Genomic DNA, 20,552 nt, shown 5'->3' on the forward strand with positions numbered 1-20,552 from the left:
AGAGATCTTGATACTTTCACTTTTGTAACTTAACATTTTTGTTTCACTTATAGTGGTTAAAATGATTCATTTCACACCTTATGGAAAACCATATTGAGAGCTTCCCTTTAGCTACAAAATTGCACATAAATTCATTTTACGCTTGTATTAAATAGTTTTTGTTTTATTGTTCTGGTAATGTACAGAAGTTTCCAAAATTATGCAACGAATGTGGTAAGATCGTTAGCATTTGTACTTTTCTTTTGTAAACAACAATCAGTGATTAAAGAACTTCATATTACCATGATTTTGTTTGATGGAGTATGCAAAAGTAACTCTAGGTGGGTAAGGAGGAATTAAGAGTGTGTCCATGAGTGCACCAGGCAGATCTCCTACATGCCATCTCACCGATTTCAATGAAACTTAGCCAGTATAAAGGGTCTACCCCAAAACTCAGGAAGACACATTGGTTTCGGTTTTGGATCTTTCAGGGGGAAGGTAGGTCACCCCCCTGTTTTACTAGATTTTTGCCAAGAAAATTGCCTCAACATAGGCAAAATGTATGAAGCTCTCAGAACAACTGTATTTAACCTATCGCTACCAAATTTTTGCACATGTAATTCAAGGCCATTAAGTCGTCGACTTGGGGCTAACTTTCTCAGTTACAGACTTTTATGTAGTAGGCTTAGTAATTCCAGGAAACCATCTTGATACTTCACGTACAAGTTAATTTGACATTTGTCGGTAAACTTCTGTCAATAATATTTCCTGCTTAAAACTTATAATTTGTTCCACTACTCCATGGACGGCCCTCCCTTTAAAGTGTCCGTCTCTGATTATGGCTCCAGTTAGCCGAAAACACATTAAACACATGTACGCATTGCAGACCTATTTTTTAACAAGTTTCTTGGGATCATTGAAAAACATAACATTACCACCTTTCTGTTTTCAAACTCCAGATCCTTTCATCGTTTTGACTTTAGTTTTGTAATAATTTATACATTGACCCAACACAGCATTAGCATTGTCCATTCTTTTATAATTCATTTGGCTTTCGGTTTGAGATATTTTTCCACTTTTTGACTGTTTTGTTATATTACCTTTTAGAGCTTTTAATTGATTGCGTCTGAATTCAACATCTTTCAACGATTCGTCATATGTGGGTGGTTTTGGCACTGTTTGTTTGGTGTTTTCTGGTAAAACAAGTTGATCAAATAAATCACCCAGATTCATGTATTCAACATCATCTCCAATATCAAGACAGTAATTTGGTACTTCTCCCTTTTTAGGTTGACGTCTTTCTCTTGGATGTATTTTCAAATTACTGACAATAACATCATCTAATTTAGCTGTAATTGGTTCAAATACTTTTTGAAAGACTTCTGGCTTGTCTGTTGACCAAGATCATGTTTTGTTATCATATCATGGACATAATTAATTTTATTTCCTAATTCCATTGTTCTTTTTGCAAGTTCTTTCCACTTCAGTAGACTCATAATATTAGATTAGATAAATTGAATATAAAAATGGATTTAGTAAGTCATGTACACCCTGTAGTACTAAAATTATATACCTATAAAGTATGAAAGTACCAAATTATGATATCAGAGAGATGTTGGATATTATGAACAATTATACCAATTTATGCCTGACCGTTGTTTCATAACTAACTTGCTATAGCATGTAGTCCCCCAGATATCAAACACATAAATGCCTTCAGAGAAAAAGCAAACTTATATTTTGGAAGGAACACTGAAAATTGGGCTGTTTACTTTGCGTGATGTGTCACTCATTCCATAGATGTTGAATTTGGTCGGTGGTCTTTTCAGTTTGTGATCTTGCGATCCAGGAACTTCTGCTGGCATAGTAGTTCTTTTTGATCGTACCATGCCTTTTTGGGTGACTATTATAATATCGTTTGTATGAGCGTCGCTTATTATGGAACCTACACAAGACCATTAAACTACGTTTAAAATACCAAAAAAGTCCCACACATTTTGGTGCATTCACAAACAAGGAACATTTTGGCCAAGTTTCATTAAAAATTTGTCAAATGTACATCCCTTTTTTAATTCGCTTGAAGCAAGGAAATTCTCCCAAAAATAAAGCCTGCGTTTTCTATTCCGAAAGCATTCAAGGCTTGCTGCACCTCATCACAACAACTGTCAACACGGTCCCCGATAAATGAAACACATGTTCTGCACCCTTAAGGGCTCCTCACTAAAAATACGTCAAGTCATGGTGAAATTAATTTGCCGTAATGGGAAAATAGGGGTCCAAGAGAAACGATTCCAAAACAGGAAAGAAAAAATTGGCCGAACTACATTCTGAAGCAAAACATTTTTTAGCAGCAATTTATGCAACTACCGCTTTAGACCTTTGCCACAGAGTTTTCTGGATGTTGGCAATATCTCTGAGGGTGGGGTCAAGTTCACTGTCACACAACTGTCCCTCCACAAAGTAAACAAATCTGGAATATTTATTGATTAACATCTTTAGCTATTTATCATTTACTTTTTTTTGCGAAATCTTGCGAACTTTTAACAGTTAGAAATTTTATTTCTCCCGCAACTAGAAATTTTCTTACAAAATATGACCTATGAAGGTATACCTTATTTTTTTAAGACCCTCTGTCGACCGGAATGCTTTGCGAGTGTTTGTTTTTGTTTTGATTCTGTCGCTGGAGAAAAGCATTGGAAAAATCCGAAGGATTTGATAAATTTTTGGCCTAAATTACAATTTAGGGGGAAAACTGATGTAAGATGTTCGCTTTAGTTACCATTTGGCTTACGTTATTACATTAAACTTTTGCAGCACATTTATTTCGCGATTTTGAAGTGCGCATATCTCGCAAGACTTAAATAACACCATTTTGCGAAAATTTAGTATTTTAAATCACTTTCACTTCACATTTTTGAGTAGCACACAATTTATTTCCTTGGCAATGTTACCTAAACATGTCCTTGAATTTAGTAAACTGACTTTATCAAGGGACTTTGTAAAACATGGCTGCAGATGGTGGACAGCAGATGGCAGACAACAAAAAGAATAATATTGAGAAAAAAACAAAAATTCTTCGCTGTCACCATGGCCCAAATCACATTGTAGCTTCTCAAATATGTGAAAAACTAACAATTTAGGACCAAATGATCTCCTCAAAGTTAAGGTGATAATGAATCTTGTCTTTAAAGGCCATAAATGTAGAACAACCCAGATGGATGCCTTGGATTATAAAGGATTGAAGAGAGAGATGATCGAGAACAACAAATTTCCATGAAACCTCCAAAGACGCATGCAATGCATGCCGGTCAACAGAGATTTTTTTAAGTGGCATTAATTCCAAAAAGAAAAAACAAACAATGAGCGTCAATTCTATTTCGTCATTGGTCTAAGTCACTAGTGAGTCACGTGAGATAGAGCGCGGGAACCTGAGCATTCAGTTCGAGCGTTGACCTTTGAGCAGTCAGTCATATGATTGAATTATCCTTCGAAAATTCATCAGAAAATGGATAAAAACGATCCTTCTTCGATGCATGAGGAAGCATTGCTGAGTGAGGAATCTGACGGCTTTTCTGGAGGGTCTTTTAGTGCCAATGACGCTATACTTGCGGCCCTCCAGTCGTTGAATAAGAACATGACCGAAATGGGCGCATCGCTCAGATCATTGAAAGAGAAAGGGGAAACTCAGACCCCCACAACGGCAGAACCTGCCACTAAACGAAAATCCCCGTCAACAGGGGATAACTCTGACACAGAGGAATCAGATGCAGACGCACTTTTGGCTGCTAACAAACGACCTAAAGTTGTCGCCGACAAGAGCAACGGCTCCATGTGCGAAACCAGTGCAGATGATGAAAGCGATTCTTTACTTGATGACATCACGCAGTCTCTCACCAACACGGAGAAAACTGCCCCAAAAGTGTCTGAGAAACTTGCCAAGATCGTAAACTTGAGGTGGCTTACTAACCTTGACGAGACAAACCTCAAGGAAAAATCGGATAAATACCTTCGACCGATAAACTGTGATCGGCTAATCAATCCGAAGGTAAACCCTGAAATCTGGGGGCCCCTCGATCGGCACACGAGGGGCAAGGACCTGAAGTTGTCAAACTTGCAAACCACACTTACGAAGGTCGGTAATATAACCGCACAAACCACCGATATGTTGTTGAAGGCTTGTGCCGAGGACGGTAAAGTTGATGTTGACAATATGGTCCGAATGAATGCCGATGCATTAGCACTTCTTGGGCATATCAGCTTCGAAATATCCCAAAGGAGGCGTGAAGCCATTCGCCCAACACTGCACAAAGATTATGCCACACTGTGTGCTTCACACGTGCCTATTACAAATTTTTTGTTTGGCGATGAACTGCAAACGCAACTTAATCACATCCGTGCTTCAAACAAGATCAGTAGCACGGCAAGCCCCTCTAACTCCCCCAATAGGTGATCCTATGGCAAATCACACACGCCAGGTAATAACCAGCAGTGGAAGCCTTTTTTAGGCAAAACGCCTCCGGGCAACCAGTCGTACAAGAAGTCGACTCCATATCAACACCACTGGAAGAAACAGACCGGCCAAATGGCCCGGAAGTAACCAGTAACATTATTGCGACTCTTAGCACCACCCCGGTAAGCGAATTTAAAGCTATTTTACCATCACTTTTAAAGTATTTTCAGGGGAGAATACAAACATTCAAAGCAGGCAGTTTAGCCGCTTATTCCCACATATGGCAAGAGCTGACTTCTGATCCTGAAGTTTTAGAGACTGTTACTGGTCAATATATTGAATTTGATTCTCTGCCAGTGCAGGTCAAACCCTTTATGCAACCTAAGTTATCAGAAATACAAACAGAATCGGTTGATTTGGAAATTACCTAGCTCCTCAAGAAGGGAGTTATTCAACCTTGCCAACACGAGACGGGAATTTATATCACCTATCTTTACCAGACCCAAAAAGGATGGCTCTTTTCGAATGATTTTAAACTTGAAATGTTTTAATGCAAATGTAACTCACTATCATTTTAAAATGGACAACATCTGGTCTGCCATCAGGCTAATGAAGCTGAGGTGCTACATGGCATCCATAGACCTGAAAGATGCCTATTACTCAGTGCCAATATGTAAGGACCATCAAAAATTTCTTAAGTTTGAATGGAAAGGAGCCTTGTACCAATTTGTGTGTTTTCCAAATGGATTAGCACTTTGCCCTAGGAAGTTCACAAAGCTGCTGAAGCCGGTTTTTTCACTTTTGAGACAACAGGGGCACATTTCAGTTGCATATATAGATGACTCCTGGTTGACAGCAGATAATCTCTGCCAATGTACCAAAAATGTCATTGATACAACCAGTTTGCTTGACAAAGTAGGGTTTGTAACTCACCCTGAAAAGTCTGTCCTACTTCCGACACAAATTATAACTTTCCTTGGTTTTGTTCTCAACTCTATTTTGATGCAGGTTTCACTGACTCCAGACAGAGCTCTAAAATTAAAAGATGCATGTGAAAATCTGCTCGCTACTGTCTCCCCTTCTATAAGGGATGTGGCTCAAGTACTTGCGCTTATGACCTCTAGTTTTCCAGGGGTGATGTATGGCCCATTACACCATAGGTTCCTTGAAATGGACAAAATGCGAGCTCTAAAACTACACAGAGGGAATTTTGATAAGAACACGAACTTATCCCAGGAAGCCATAATTGACCTAAAATGGTGGGTCACTGCACTGCCCACAGCCTATAACCTTATCAACCATGGAGACCCCCAGGTTACTATGACAACAGATGCTTCTCTGATTGGATGGGGGTGCTGTATTGATACAGTCACCTCTGGAGGGAATTGGTCTCCAGAAGAAGCACAGCATGACAATTATTTGGAAATGCTTGCTGTTTCCCTTGCCTTGAAATCTTTCTCAAGTGTAGTCCAGGGTAAACATGTGAAACTCCTGGTTGAGAACACTACTGCAGTTACTACCATTAACCAAATGGGCACATGCCATTCTCGAGTAAACAATCAACTTTCACACCAAATCTGGTTGTGGTGCATAGACCATAGTGTTTGGCTATCAGTTGCACATATTCCTGGAAAACAAAATACTGAGGCAGATAGAGAGTCATGGCTGCCCTGGAAAGAAACAGAATGGACTTTACAGAAGCCAATTTTTGATGCTGCTACTAAAAAGTTAGGCGTAATGTGGATTTGTTTGCCTCTAGATTGAATTTCCGGTTAAAGCCCTATGTTGCATACCAGCCTGACCCAGAGGCCCATGCCATCAATGCCTTTCACATCTCCTGGAAGGGGTATACCTTTTATGCATTCCCCCCATTTAGTGTCATACAGCGGGTATTACAAAAGATTTCTGACGAGGAAGCCACAGGCTTACTAGTAGTTCCACACTGGCCAACTCAGACTTGGTGGCCATATTTAATGAATATGCTCATTGATTTTCCTCTCATGCTACCTAGGAAGGAAGACACACTGTACCTACCAGCACATCCCCACCTGCTGCACCCACTACACAAGAAACTTCAACTACTGGTCTGCCACTTGTCAGGGATCTCCTTACAAGCAGAGGAATTTCGGCTGGGGCTGCAAAGATCATCATGCAATCCTGGCGAACGGGTACACAAAAGCAGTACCAGACTTACCACCAGCGATGGCAAGAGTTCTGTCGTTCAAGGGGTATTAATCCCCTTTCAGCTTCTATAGAGAATGGTCTGGAACTTCTTTATCAGCAGTATGAAAATGGCCTATCGTATAGTGGTATTAACACAGCCAGAAGTGCTTTATCCACAGTTATCTTCCTTCCAGATGGTGGCTCCTTTGGAAATCACCCTTTGGTTTCCCGGTTCCTTAATGATGTTTTTGAGTCAAGGCCTTCCCTTCCACGTTACAAGGACATATGGGATGTTTCTGTTGTTTTAGACTATTTAAAGACACTGCCTCCACTTGAGGAATTAAGCCTTAAAGACATCACACATAAAACTGTTTTGTTAGTTGCATTGTTATTTGGCCAGCGATGCCAAACTGTTCATGCACTTACAGTTAGTGGCATGAGGATTACAAATGATACTGTTCACTTTGAGATTGCTAAACTTTTGAAGACATCCAAACCTGGCAGGCATCAAGGACACTTGGAGTTTAAATCGTACCCAGTAGACGAACGTCTATGTGTTGTGACTTGCCTTAGGCAGTATGTAAAACTTACAGAACCAATTAGAACTGGTCATGACCCTCTGTGGTTAAGTTATACTAAACCCTTTAAACCAGTAAGTCGTGACACTGTTAGTCGCTGGATTAAGAATGTTTTAGAAAAGGCTGGAGTAAACACAAAGGTTTTTTCTGCTCATAGTACCCGGGCTGCTGCCACTTCAGCTGCATGCTCAAATAATGTTTCTATTAATACTATCATGGATGCAGCTGGATGGTCCAGAGAAAGCACTTTTAGAAAGTTCTATGACAAGCCAGTTCAAGCAGTTGTCAATTTTGGGGACGAACTTGTCTCCATGCATGACTGTTCCAGTAAGCAATAAAATGGTCTTCTGTTTACCTGTTCATGGCCACATTGCTTTAAAGTCTCACGTGACTCACTAGTGACTTAGACCAATGACGAAATAGAATTTTAAAATTAAACGAGACATACCTGTAAGGTGAAGTTTGATTGGAATTCTATGAGTCATTGGTCAGGAGCTAGGGAGTCACGTACCCACCCTATTCTTACACAACATTGGGCATATATTTTTTCAGCCCACCCTAAACTAGTGAGAAATTATGTGTCCACTCACAGGATTTAAAGACTGAATGCTCAAGTTCCTGCGCTCTATCTCACATGACTCCCTAGCTCCTGACCAATGACTCATAGAATTCCAATCAAACTTCACCTTACAGGTAAGTCTCGTTTAATTTTAAAATTTTCGTGAATTAACGTCAAAACTCAAAATGTCACCCATGACCAAAATGTGCCATTACTACCATTCAAATTTCTTATCTTTAACCAAATGTTGAAGGTTTCATGGCACATTATTTTTGTTTTGTAGTTGGATAGACATGGAGTGCTTATCCCGGTGGAGGAACAGACATATATCTTGATGACACCCTACTTACAAAGACTGTTCTCATCAAGCAAGAATAGCCTACTAAGGGGTTACACAAAAGTAGCACCGGTGCCATTTTCAATACCCCTAGAATGCTTTGAGTGGTCTACATTCATGGAATATGCCCGTGACTTTATGGGACCAAACTTCATGCAATTTCTAATGCTTTTGGCCGGGTCGCTGTCTGCATTTCATTATTAAAAGGTTTTTTTGTCATCGGTAAGTATGCTTGTTTAATAGCACATTGCATGACATATCAAACAGGTCAACTGACGTCATGTAAATTGACATATTTTCAGATCAATGAAAGAAAAATGAGATATTGAAGGTCAATTTCCGTTTTTTTTAAATTTGTTTTGGGGAGAGCTCATCATAGTTTGCAGTTTTCACAAAGAAAATGCTGTATGTAACCCTATGATTAGGAGCAAGGGCAAATGCCGCATATCAATAAAGTTAACTGAGGTCACAATTACAAATGGAAAAATGTACCCACTTGCCAACTTTGCACCAAGGTGACTTTTTATTTCCGGCAGCACTCCAATAGCCTGTTTGAACCTGTCCCCTATTTCACAAATGTACCTAAGAAGTACATCTTTCACCAAGAAAGGAAATCAAAGGCTCCTGTGAGCCAGCTCATGGATGAATGTTTCGTTGTGCCTCTGTTCCAAAACAAGTCTTCAGGCGAAACCTTTCATATGAAAATGAGTTTGATTTGCATGAAAATGAACCTGTAGGGGGAAGTTATATGAATGGTTTTGCACTTAGACTTGACACAGAGGCAAAAGGCAACTCGGCAATGGTCTACTGGATGAATGTAGACAAGGTTGTTGAATGAAAAGAGAAGAGGAATTAATCATTGTAGAGTTCTTGGTACTGCATTGAAAAACAGGAAAATAAACATCTTCTGGTCAAATGTGATGCATAGGTTCTGATGTCCAAATATGGTTGCTTATTGACACCCTTTGGGTGGCTAAAATCGTTCTCTGGTAAAATCATTTTATAATAAATAACTATTTATAACATATTTGAAGTAGATTTTGACAGAGCACAAAAAAAATCAAGATACACACTGCTTTTATTAGGAACAGTTTCTTTCTCAGTCCACTGAAACACTGACTACCCTGATTTAGCGTATAAAAGCTAAGAGGAGACATTGTAGCCAACAGTCTCCTATAAATGTAGATTACAATTTTTTTGCTGAGTTATAAATAACATGATCTTTACAGCAACAGGAAACACATGTAGTAGAAGTACAGCATGATAACAACCATTTTTAAGAATTGAATAAAAATTCAACAGGTATGAACAGTTAGGATAGCTTATACTTCAAATAAAGATTGCAAGATTTCTATTTTTATTAACAGAGACAGATTAACACATTCTATTTTTGTGTTTCTTTATGATGGAGTCTAGTAGTTTTATTTAATTGTAGTCCTAATATAAATGATTGATGTTACTATACATGTATATAACATATATGTTCATGCATAAGGATGCATCTTTATCTTTATCGTACAATAGAGAGTACTTGTGATAGAACATCTTGTGTGAGTTAGTTACGATGGGGAAGTGATTATATGAAATTTCATATATTTTAACTGTGGTGAAAGATATTACTGTATCAAACTTTCGGTTAGGATTCTTGTGAACAATAGATCTTACTTTTTGCTGCTTTTTGCTTTTTTTTCGCATTTCTACACTCAACTTGAACAATGTTGAACATACAGAGGCCATATTTACAGTCCATCCCTGAGTGATTAATTAGCGATCTGTGCCTCTGTTTTAAAGATCCTTTGAGCGCACAATGCCGATTCTATTTGAAAAATTTATAACCAAATCAATAACCTTCATGAGAGAGAAGAGGGAATTATTCAACAGAGCAAACACGTCTTGTCTTCCATCAGTCATAAGGATGGGGAGAGATCTGCGTGATGAAGACCTTCGGCAGCATGTTTCTTTCTTCTGTGAAAAGCTTGTTGGCCTCCCAAGTGGGCTGCCAAGCATTCATAGCCGCTATTGCTACTTTGCCTAGGAGGTGAGTGAAATCTGGTAGATAGTTAATTATAAGATACTTTGTTTTAATAGCTTTCAGCTCTAAAAGTAGCATCTGTCTCAAAATTGTTGGTATGCTCCTACGAAATAGGCTAACTTTGCCCGATTTTTTTCATAAGAAAGCCCGGAAGAAATACTAAAATAGATCATTCTTCATTTATCCCTATCCTAGCCCCCCTTCCTAATTCATCATTTCTTAACAGAAGTTTCATTTAACATTCTCTCTAAGCTCAACATATTTTGGAAGAGGCAGGCTGACAAAATAAATTCCACGAAAAATTAGACCCTCATGTCAAACCCAAATTGTTTTTGGGACTTATTTGTAATTATATTAGGCACTTGTATTGCACTAATCTTCGAAAAGAATTTGCAAGTTTGAAAAACATGCAGTCACCACAGCAATTACACCATAGCATGCCTCTTCCTCTGTGCAACTTTTGTCTGTGAATGAGCTTAATTTTTTCAGTTCACTGTATCAACCCAGCCAAAGTCACCGTGTAATTAAATCAATTGAAATTAATGCTATACAAATTTTCATTGTAACTTATTAATAATGTTAACCCAATGATAATGACACTGGAGGAATTCGACAAACATGTCACTGAAAAGCTGGTGCCATATGTTGTGTCCCAGTACAACACGACAACCAAAGTCATGGCCACCCTGGAACAACTCTTTTCAGACCTCATATCTGCAGTGGGGAAAACAAATGCCCAAGAGGCACTGAAAAAATCATGTAGAATTGAATTTCCTTACTCAACGAAACCCTGCTCACAAAATCACACACAAGGAAGTTGAAGGCTGGGTTCCACTGTATTCCTATATTCACAGTATTTTCTTCAGAATCGTGTGTGTATTCTGTGTGCAGTACTCACGTTTGAATGTGAAGAAGAGACAAAAAATCTTTTTGAATTGCGGAAGGGGGGTGGAGGGGGCAGGGTGGCAATGTTTTTCCCATAAAGAATCAAAATAAATTAAACCACATCTAAGGTTTTCTGAACGAAAAAATAAAAATTGTTAGACAAGAAGGTTGGCATTGTTTACCTTATAGCAAATTACCCTTAAAGCAAATTTGTAAAATACCTTTAGTAACACGAGCGTTAATTTACAGTAAAAAAGCATGACAATGGCTTAATTCAATAATGACTGACTGATGTTTACATTTGATCTTATATTTTTTAAAGGTCCACAAATGGATAAGACCCAGTGTTAACCAGCGCAATGCCAGATAGGGAGGTCCAGCCATGCAAATCCACGAGGCGGAGTTGACAAGAGTTTTGGCAAGGGCAGGGACCCTGTACACGTCAGCCAATTATTCTACTTTGTGTTCTGGAATAAATGGGGCCAGTGACAACTTCCAAAACAGCACATGAAGACTGTCGAAAGCTGTCTCAAGAAATCACATTACTCAAAACGAAAATGCGGGAGAGGGAGGTGAGAATTCGCCAGGAGTACAAGAAGATTGGGACAATGAAAGAGAGTCCTCGAAGAGAGAGAAAGAAGTCAGTGAGAACTTCTTTCTGCTAGGAAAACGATCGAACAACTTGAAATGAAATTGGCACAGACGAGAAGGGTTGAAATATGACTGGACAGCCCTATCGTGACCAGCAGCCTGGCAAAAATAATGGATGTTGAGTGTCTCTTACTGGGGAATGCACGGTGTCTCCTGTCACCTTATATGTGGAGTAACACCTCCTTTTTCACTGCTAAAAAATCTCCCGTCCTGTAAAAAATACATACGAAAAATACACTTTCCATATTTAAAAATGTTCCAGTCTAAACCATTAATTTCATTCTGTTTCGTTTTAGACATGCCAAGCGATGAATCTATAAATGTTTCAGGTGAGCTGTGTGCTTTTGAGAGGGAAAAAAATGAAATGTCTCGTCACCAAAACAAAAGTCAACGATCCTTCACCAAATAAATAACAAAAAAATATAAAAAAACAAAAATATAAAAAAACAGTCAGGTATTTATGCTTTACAAGACTGCGATTATTCTAAGGTGTCCTATTTTTTTTTGGTAAAGGATCCTTGACTTGTGTTTTACTATAAATGTGTTTTGAAAAATGGAGCTACCAGCCAGTAGTGATCCAGTGTAAAATCTCCCACATATTGCAGTCCAGTTCTCCTGTATTCTTTCCTGTTGTCCTTGAAGAAACGTAACTTTTTCGATGTCAGACCATATTTTAAAACACGACGGTTTGTTTTCAGGATTCTTGGATGCTGATGATGCCGACTGCAAGTCATCCTCACAGTCAGCAGAAACAAGTAAGTCATTGAATATGCTTCATGACATATTTAACAGACAATAAAATATAATTTATAGTTTAAGTTGGCTGCAAGAGTGAGCAACCTCCTACCAAAACCAACAACAAGTTAAAAATTTTAAAATATTTATACTCTTGCTCCCTTTCACTACAGGCAAACAACCATCAAACCAGAGCAAAGGCACAGCGCAGTTGGGTATTTACACTTTTCTGTTACAAGACTGCAATTATTATAGGTTGTCCTATTTTTCTGATGTGCCCAACTATCAGCCATCTGAATTAGAACAGAAGGGATAACCTTCAGAGAGAAGAAGGGAATGATTCTACCCCATTGCATCTTTATGTTGGCAAATATACCATGAATTTATTCAAATGGATAACACATACAGAAAGAGCCCTTGTTTTTTTCTCTTGGCTACGGCCATAGTTAAAGCCCATCCTAAAAGAACGGTTATGGTTTTTTTTCAGGAAGAGGAAAGAAGAGAAAGGTAACACCTGTTTGCAGCATCTGTTCATCAATCAAAAGGAGCAACATGTTGCAGTGCAATAGTTGCAAGAAATGGCAACATAGCAAATGCTTTGGCATTACGCCGAAAGACTACCATGCAAGCTACGCGTGCCAGATCTGCAAAGAAAAAAATTAGGACCTTAGTCAACTTCCGCCATTTCCCCTTGAAAACTGTATGGTGAATAGAAAATTATTTGCAATGCCCCAAGTGATGTTATGGGATATCTGTTAAATAGTCTTTAGCAGTTTCATGACAATCTCTTTTGTGTAAACCCATTCTGCATGGAATACAAAAAAATGAAAAATCCACTTGTAAAAGGCATGGCTGACTAGGGTCCTTTAAGGAGGTTTGATATATTTTTTTATACCCTTACATGTAGCATCAAGGGGGAAATAGGCGAGAATCAAAATAAACAAATCTTTGCCACCATAAGGTTGTTATACACAGGTTTACTTGATTTTCATATTAATGTGCCAACAATTTTGGCAATACAGGTGTTTTGTTCAGTATACCTGTTTCTTTGCTTCACTGAATGGTGGAGAAAAAAGAATTGATGAAGCCTAGTCATAGCCCAAACAATCTTGTTCAAACAACTTCCCCAAACAAAGGTTTTTTCACAGGCCATAGTGTTGAACTGTAAAGGAATCTTATCTTCTGCATTGTAGAGCTGCTTACACCTGAGGTCTTTATGATTTCATAGGTGTAATCTATCTATCACTTTCGTGATGGTGCTCCATACTTTGTTGAATGGTACAGGAAAAGGCAAGTCCTTCTTTGAAATCTTTGAGGAATTCACATGGCACATATTGTCATATGCCAAAATTGTCGACTGCATAGTGCTTCAGAAGTGAGCTGTTGACTGTCCAGAAGCCTTGAGAGCCTGGAATTTCCGGTACAGCCATATTGCCAGCACAAGGTAGGCTTGCGTTGGAGACTCTGACCTGGAAGTTATGTCAAAGAATTTGAACATTAATATTTAACAGTTCAAACACTGGAATCTCTATTAGATCTAACATTTTTCAAACAATCAGTTAATCATTGGAAAATGCAAACCACAAGACCCACTGTAGAAATTACATGGCTGTCTTTATAATTTACATCTAGTATAATATGATTAGATACTTTAAAACAGGTTATAAAATGGTTGTTGAGAGAATATCCTATTTTAGAATCTTCAAGTTAGAATTGAGTTGACAAAGGATAGAAATGCCCATTAATAACAGACAAAGATAATCGTTTTTTCAACAGTATAGTCGATGATCATAAAGGAAACAATGCTGTGTTTCTGGAATTAATCTGTATGCAAAACGATTTTTTTGTAATTCTACAGTATTAGTACATAGTTTGCAGTAGTTGGTCACCAGTTTCTCAAAATATACCTGTATAAGGGCTGCCAGTAGTTGATGTGTCCACCCACACTGACAATGAAAAAATGCCTTGTGACCAACACTGAAGTGTTCTTCTTCCACCTGTATCTTTGTCGCGGTCAACTTGTATCTCTTGTTCATCGGAATCAATGAATTCTGGGTGCGACTGTAAAAAGTCTGCTGTACCTAAAAAAAGCAATGTTGTATTTTAAATGTTTTGTGCATCATTACTTGCCCTTAGTATTTTTAACCTTGTTAGAGCATGATATAAACTTAAATATTATTGTTCTGTTAAATAAAGAACTGTTTAGTTAAGATCGATTTCTCTTTTGCAGTGTGCATTTTAAAGGTCTGTTACAATGCCTGTATACCAATAATAATAATAATTGTAGTAGGTAGCTATATCAACAACAGCAATAACATGATAATAATACTAATAATAGTAATGATGCTGATAATAATTTAACTATAATCACCTTGATAGCTTGAAGCATTCAATTTACCACGCTGGCTTGACTGTGCACATGTCTTCAAATTGTCATCAACAACACTGATTATGTCTGGACCCAAAGCATCTTAGTTTTGAGATGCAGTTTCCTCCAACTCCGAAGCATAACCATAAACACAACTGATATTGATAATTCAATTCCTCACTATCATCTAAAGAAACACATCAATGATTTAATTAAGAATGCACTGGCATACCAGTAGATTTATCAGCATCAGGCGCTCCACACTTTTTAAGGAACAAACGAAACTCCGAGGGATATCCTGCTGCTTCTGCTATTTGACAATGTTTTTCACAAAATGCATGACCACCTTTTGGTGACAGAGGACAGATATTTGGATACTTTGCTTTTCCAAATCCTGGAACTATCACAGCTACTTCCCACATGCAGTGAGCATAACAAAGTTTCCAGTTTCCATCGGCCACATACAACTGATGGTTTGTCCTTACTGATGGTTTGTCAAATCCTTTACGCCCTTATGGTACAAACATATGAATGGGTGTTAGTAGAATTTTCCAACTATGTGGGTGAGCTGAATAAAAAATTGAAATAAAAGGATAGAGTATGGAAGGATTCTATTAACCACATAAATTAGCATTATATTTGCAGATTCATGAAAGTCCGTGCTACATGTACTAACAAAAACAAACCTTTATCCTGGCATTTCTTGGAACAGTTATGGTTGTATAATTGTTCTGAATGTTTGCTCTCCACAAATTCCATTGCATCGTCCTCGCTACCAGTGTGCTGCTGACCTTCATTTACTTTGCAAGAAGTCCATTCCTGGTGTAGATGTAGATCATCTAGCTCATCTTCAAGTTCTATCTTCCAATAACTTTTTGCTGCTGTTTTGGCAGACAGCTTACCCATGATCCCAGTATTTTCATTTTCTCAAAAGAAAGCAACATAAATGGATACCAACAGTTTACACGGACACAATGGAAAACCACAGCTGCCTGACACAAATTTTGTCCAGGCATCTTGGTGCACACAGACTACCAATTGTCTAAAAACCTTAAAATCTCTCAGGGCTACATTTCTAATCATCATCAAGACAATGTTCTCAGAGGACAGAATTGTCTTATTTGGACAATCTAGTGCAGCCTAGCTTGCATCAATTACAAAATGAAGGAAAGAATATAAAACTTGGTATCCAGACCTCTTGAAGGTTTATCAGGTATTCCTCCTTTAAACTATTTATAACAGAAAATGTACCGAAATGTTAGGGTACGCTAAACTCACACGGCTTATACACGAGAAATCCGGGTTTATTTCTTCACTCGCCTATTGCTTTCACACCTCGTTCACATAGTTCAAAAACCTCGTGCTCGCTACGTTTTTCCAAAAGCGCCGATTACAACTGTCAATCTTATGCTTTCGCAATGTCATGTCCAATTAAACGTAGTCACGCAATTTCTGGTCAAAAATGATATCGTAATGATAACATCTGTCAGTCCATTATAATTATTCTCTGTTCAGTGGGTTTGCTCAAGGTGTTTACAAACATCTTTTAAAAACACAAATGACAGTTTTCTGCAAACTCATGCTTGTAAAATCCCTATGCTTTTATGTACCTACAGCCTGACAGTCTCAAAGGTGCCTCTTACAAGAAGACCCTCCACATAAAGTGCACTAGATATTGAGAGTATACCAACCCCCCTTTTCTCCTCCCCACCAACATGTTTCTTGTTCACTAGGTACAACTGAGAATTAAACCTTTTAAAAGCTACCGGTACTGGGGTGTTAATGGTTTTTATTTTAGCAGAAACGTGGAACAGATAGTTTTCTTAAATTAGCTTTAGTGCCTTCAACAAACAAAGAAAAAATAAAAACAAAACCTCTGATACACAGATTGTTAATTTACACACCAGCAGAACATCCTTCAACAGTTTCAGGGGGAATGTCCATTTCATTTTTCCGACGCACACTACAAAAGTTAAACCACAGCATTGTTAGGAAAAACAATGTTATATTTCTACCCAACATTTTCAAATGGAATTTAGATGTTTGAGTTTGGGAGTCATTTTTTTCAATTAACTTTTATCCTATTTTTGGTTAAAAAAGCTAAACACAGGTAATAACACACATCCCAGTTCACTTAAAGTATAACTAAACAATAAAATAAAATTCATTGGCAAAACTATATAATCCCACTCGCAATATGTAATCAGTAAACTTGAAATGGACTGAGGTTCTAGCAGTTAAAACTTGTGATCTCTTACACGAAGAAGTTCCTTTAATTCGAAAAGCAGGTTTGATGGCCCGAGCTATTTTTTGCAAAACACAGTATTGTTAGCCTGTCAAAGCAAACAGGCCAGCACGTTTCGTACTTTGTTTACAAACAGTATGTAAACTGTCACACTCCTTTTTCTAGACTTCCGGTAATTAGCCCTTCGCTATCATAACATTTGATTCTGGATATTCGCAAACAAACTTAGTCATTTGAATAATCCCACAAGTGTGTGAACCAATTGACAGTTACAAGTGGATCCGAGAGAACATTTTCACAAATTCTACCTTCAAGGACGGAGTATTTCTGTTAGAATTAACTTTGGATGCTTTGCAGCATCTTATGTTATTGCACTTGCTTTGAAATTGTGCCATGATGCCAACAAATTGGCTCTCACACTAAAGTAATAACGGCATATCATGAAAACTTTCACTATTGTATACACATACATTGCTTTATTTTTACTCGGATTTAGAATACTTCTAAGGAGTTGGTATCTCCAAGTATAAACAACATACTGAAAATAAATACAGTACTATTATTAAACCTTAAAAAATGGATAGAAAAGTCTTACAATTAAAATATTTACATACTACCGGAACAGGTAGAGTGCTTTTTCGGAGACGTGCAAAACAGTCACTGTTAGTGAGAAATAGGAACATTTTGGGTCACATGGCTTGAAGCTGTCAAATGAAAAGTCAAATGCACGTGAGCACATTCCTTCGTATGGTCTGTGGCTCAGTTCTTCCAGCCTGAGTTTTTCCCGAGTACTTCTTCTCATGATCAGTCATCAATCTTTCTCTCTGATTGTTACTTAGTAGTGCAACATGATGCAACATTTCTTTTCCCGAAGATCGATGTGAGGTGATAATGATGGACGAGAATGAGGTGGCGACTTGCAATGATCTTATGCAAATCGTACAGGATAAATTAGAGTGTTTAGGAATGTGAAGGAACATGATCACGTGCTTAAGCCCTGGTCAAACGATTGCAACATTTAGTGCAACATATCCCAATGTTGGGCACAACATGTTGCACGCGTTTGGCCACCCTGTTGTGACATGTTGCGACATGTTGGGTGTTGTTGGCTCAAATTTGAAAATGGTCAAATTTTGCAGGCAACATTTGTGGATGTTGCATGATGTTGTAGTCATTTTGGCCAGGTTCATGCAACAATTTTGCATCTGGATATGTGCACTAGCTTGATTTGCTTTTTGAAAATGTCATTTGTAAACATGGCGGAAAGTGGTGCGCAGTTTGAATTCTGTAAAAACTCAAAGAAATCACCAAGAAAGACATGGACAGAGAGGGAGACTACCGATTTAATAGAAGCGCTAGAGGGCTGTCCCTGCCTGTGGAACATTTACGAGAAATGTTATCATTCTAGAGAGGCACAGGAGAAGGAGTTTCAAGAAATTTCGAGGGGCCTCGATATTAGTGTGGCTGACATAAAGGCAAAGATTACTTCTTTGCGTGCTCAACTTGGCCGTGAACTTGCTAAAACAAGGGCTACGAAATCTGGCCAAGGTTTAAGCAACTCATACAAGTCCTCCTGGATGTTTTGGGAGAGCCTGCAATTCTTGACTACCGTGCTCAACATCGGGTAAAGTAAGGACAACCTTTGCCTTGGAAATAAAGATGAAGATGCGACTGAAGATGAAATAACAAAGGAAACAGAGCAGACGGGGGAAGACGTAATTCCTGAACAAAATGCAGGTTACAAGAAGCCCCCAAACAGAAAACGCAGTGACGCAAAAAAGGACAAACTCTTTGCAACGTGAATAAAAGCACTACAAGAGCCGCCACCAAACCTGGAATCTGTGCCAAAGGTGAGTTCCTTTGCAATGTATGTTGATGAAAAACTCAACAACCTGGACAACAGAAGCAGAGCATTGGCCAAGAAATGCATAAGCGACGTTTTATTTGACCTGGGAATGGGCAACGAAATCAATAGCCAGCCCCCTTCACATCCAGTGCAGTTTCGACAATTCTCGTCTGGCACTGACCAAAATGGTAATATGTACTTGCAGAATCCATTGGGAAGACAAGACTTTGGACAGTTCATATTGATGTTGAAACGGGACAAGCATTATTTTTAAGACTGCTTATTTATTGACCTTGAACTAATAAAAGAGCCAAAGGTTATGACATAAATTTTAATGATTTATAGTTCATAAAAGATTCATACTTCCAAGCAATCCCAGACTTTTAATTTTCAGACACTTTTTTATCTCACTTCGGCCAAAAAATTGTTTGCAATGTACTTACAGTGACTTGAGAAGTGGGTATTAGCTTTATGGTATTTTGAAAGGGTTTTGAACCAATTTATATGGTGTGTCAGTGATTTGATGAACACTGTGATTAATTTGTTTTCTCTTTGGATGAAATGCAAAATGTTTTCACTAGTATTAAGTAATGATCCACATAAGAACTAGGCAAAAGAACAATAGACTAGTGCAATAGCGTCAGTTACGTTTCAGGTGCTAATCCCCATAATCACATTCAATCTGAATGATCTGATTGGCCCAGGTGCAAAAAGCGCGAATTTTGAATTGAGAATTTGATTTAAGATCCCTTCTAAATCATTAAAATAAGATTTCATTTCGCCTATGCGTCAGAAACATCTTAAGTCTGGACAATTCCTATGGACCAATACCGAGAAAATTAAACTGACATAGAATAACATTGGGATCGGTTTCGTGAACCATCAATCAGCGACCTTGTTAAGGCCATTTCGCTCGAATTTCACTAAAGAACTGTCAGTTTGTGATCCAAAGCAGTAACTTTTTCACACGTGTTTGGGAGCCCAACAAAGACGCACAAAGTAAATACCTGGCTGAAATTCATGAACGTTCCGTGAATGTATTTCAAAACCAGTCTTCTAACAAGCGGATTCACCGACCACTTACTGTAAAAGTGCGATCTCTTTGCGTAAAAATATCGACTGTGAAACATTTCGCAACGTTGCATTTCTCCTCGTGTTCCCTACTGCGAATGGTGAATGCTCTACGTCTTGTCAACAAAAGGTAAGATTTGCCATGTTTTCTTGTTATTTTCTGCGTATTATTAGGCAAAGCATTCAAGTATTATGTCCAGTTTTTTCTCGTAAAGTGTTTTTCAGGGGTGTTGAAGGTTCAAACAAAGTTTGGACTTCAAAAATATCGCTGAGTGTGAGTCGCCAAGATTTTGTCGAACATGGCGGCCGAGTGATTTCTGCAGCCAAACAGCCCGAAATACTGCCTGTACCGCTCGTGGCAACCAATGACCTGTTATCACAATCGCCTAATTCCATCTTTGGAACTAGCTTTTTCTTTTGAGAAACGATGAATTCCCTCCCAGGAACCAATAAACTTGCCTTTACAGGCAACATGAATTCCCTTCTAAAGGGAACCAAACTTGCCTTTTCAGGCAACATAAATTCTCTCTGCAGAACCAAACCTGCCTTTTCAGGCAACATAAAATCCGTCCGGGGAAACAAACTTGCCTTTTCAGGCAACATGAACTTCCTTATGGGAATAGATATGGTCCTTCGGGAAATAATTGATTCCG

The 20,552-nt window shown here is 38.3% G+C and overlaps 3 protein-coding genes and 1 pseudogene across 3 annotated transcripts; 3 read left to right on the plus strand and 1 right to left on the minus strand.

Annotated features, from left to right (window-relative positions):
• The first annotated feature begins 3,353 nt into the window (after positions 1 to 3,353).
• LOC149099334 (uncharacterized) lies at positions 3,354 to 4,466 on the plus strand. Its single transcript, XM_089278426.1, has one exon. The coding sequence runs from the start codon at positions 3,485 to 3,487 to the stop codon at positions 4,427 to 4,429; it is 945 nt and encodes a 314-aa protein (XP_089134552.1). The 5' UTR covers positions 3,354 to 3,484; the 3' UTR covers positions 4,430 to 4,466.
• On the plus strand, positions 4,462 to 7,528 carry LOC149099335 (uncharacterized; the record flags this gene model as incomplete). The annotated part of the gene is made up of 2 exons (XM_089276804.1): positions 4,462 to 4,611; positions 6,441 to 7,528. Coding segments are annotated over 2 exons (1,218 nt in total), but the record flags the coding sequence as incomplete, so codon positions are not given.
• A 5,834-nt stretch (positions 7,529 to 13,362) lies between these two features.
• LOC149099336 (uncharacterized) lies at positions 13,363 to 17,553 on the minus strand (annotated as a pseudogene).
• Positions 17,554 to 17,887: 334 nt separating this feature from the next.
• On the plus strand, positions 17,888 to 19,201 carry LOC149099337 (uncharacterized). The gene is made up of 3 exons (XM_089276805.1): positions 17,888 to 18,606; positions 18,681 to 18,697; positions 18,792 to 19,201. The coding sequence occupies exons 1-3, from the start codon at positions 18,194 to 18,196 to the stop codon at positions 19,100 to 19,102; spliced, it is 741 nt and encodes a 246-aa protein (XP_089132931.1). The 5' UTR covers positions 17,888 to 18,193; the 3' UTR covers positions 19,103 to 19,201.
• The last annotated feature ends 1,351 nt before the right edge of the window (positions 19,202 to 20,552 follow it).

Source organism: Orbicella faveolata, unplaced genomic scaffold (genome assembly GCF_042242905.1).
Source record: "Orbicella faveolata isolate gen_17 unplaced genomic scaffold, um_ofav_v1 contig_46, whole genome shotgun sequence".
Classification (NCBI taxonomy): Eukaryota; Metazoa; Cnidaria; class Anthozoa; order Scleractinia; family Merulinidae; genus Orbicella; species Orbicella faveolata.

Excerpts from the sequence above, each read along its gene's own strand:
- LOC149099334 (XM_089278426.1), top strand. The coding sequence starts at position 3,485 with ATGGATAAAAACGATCCTTCTTCGATGCATGAGGAAGCATTGCTGAGT.
- LOC149099337 (XM_089276805.1), top strand. The coding sequence starts at position 18,194 with ATGTGCACTAGCTTGATTTGCTTTTTGAAAATGTCATTTGTAAACATG.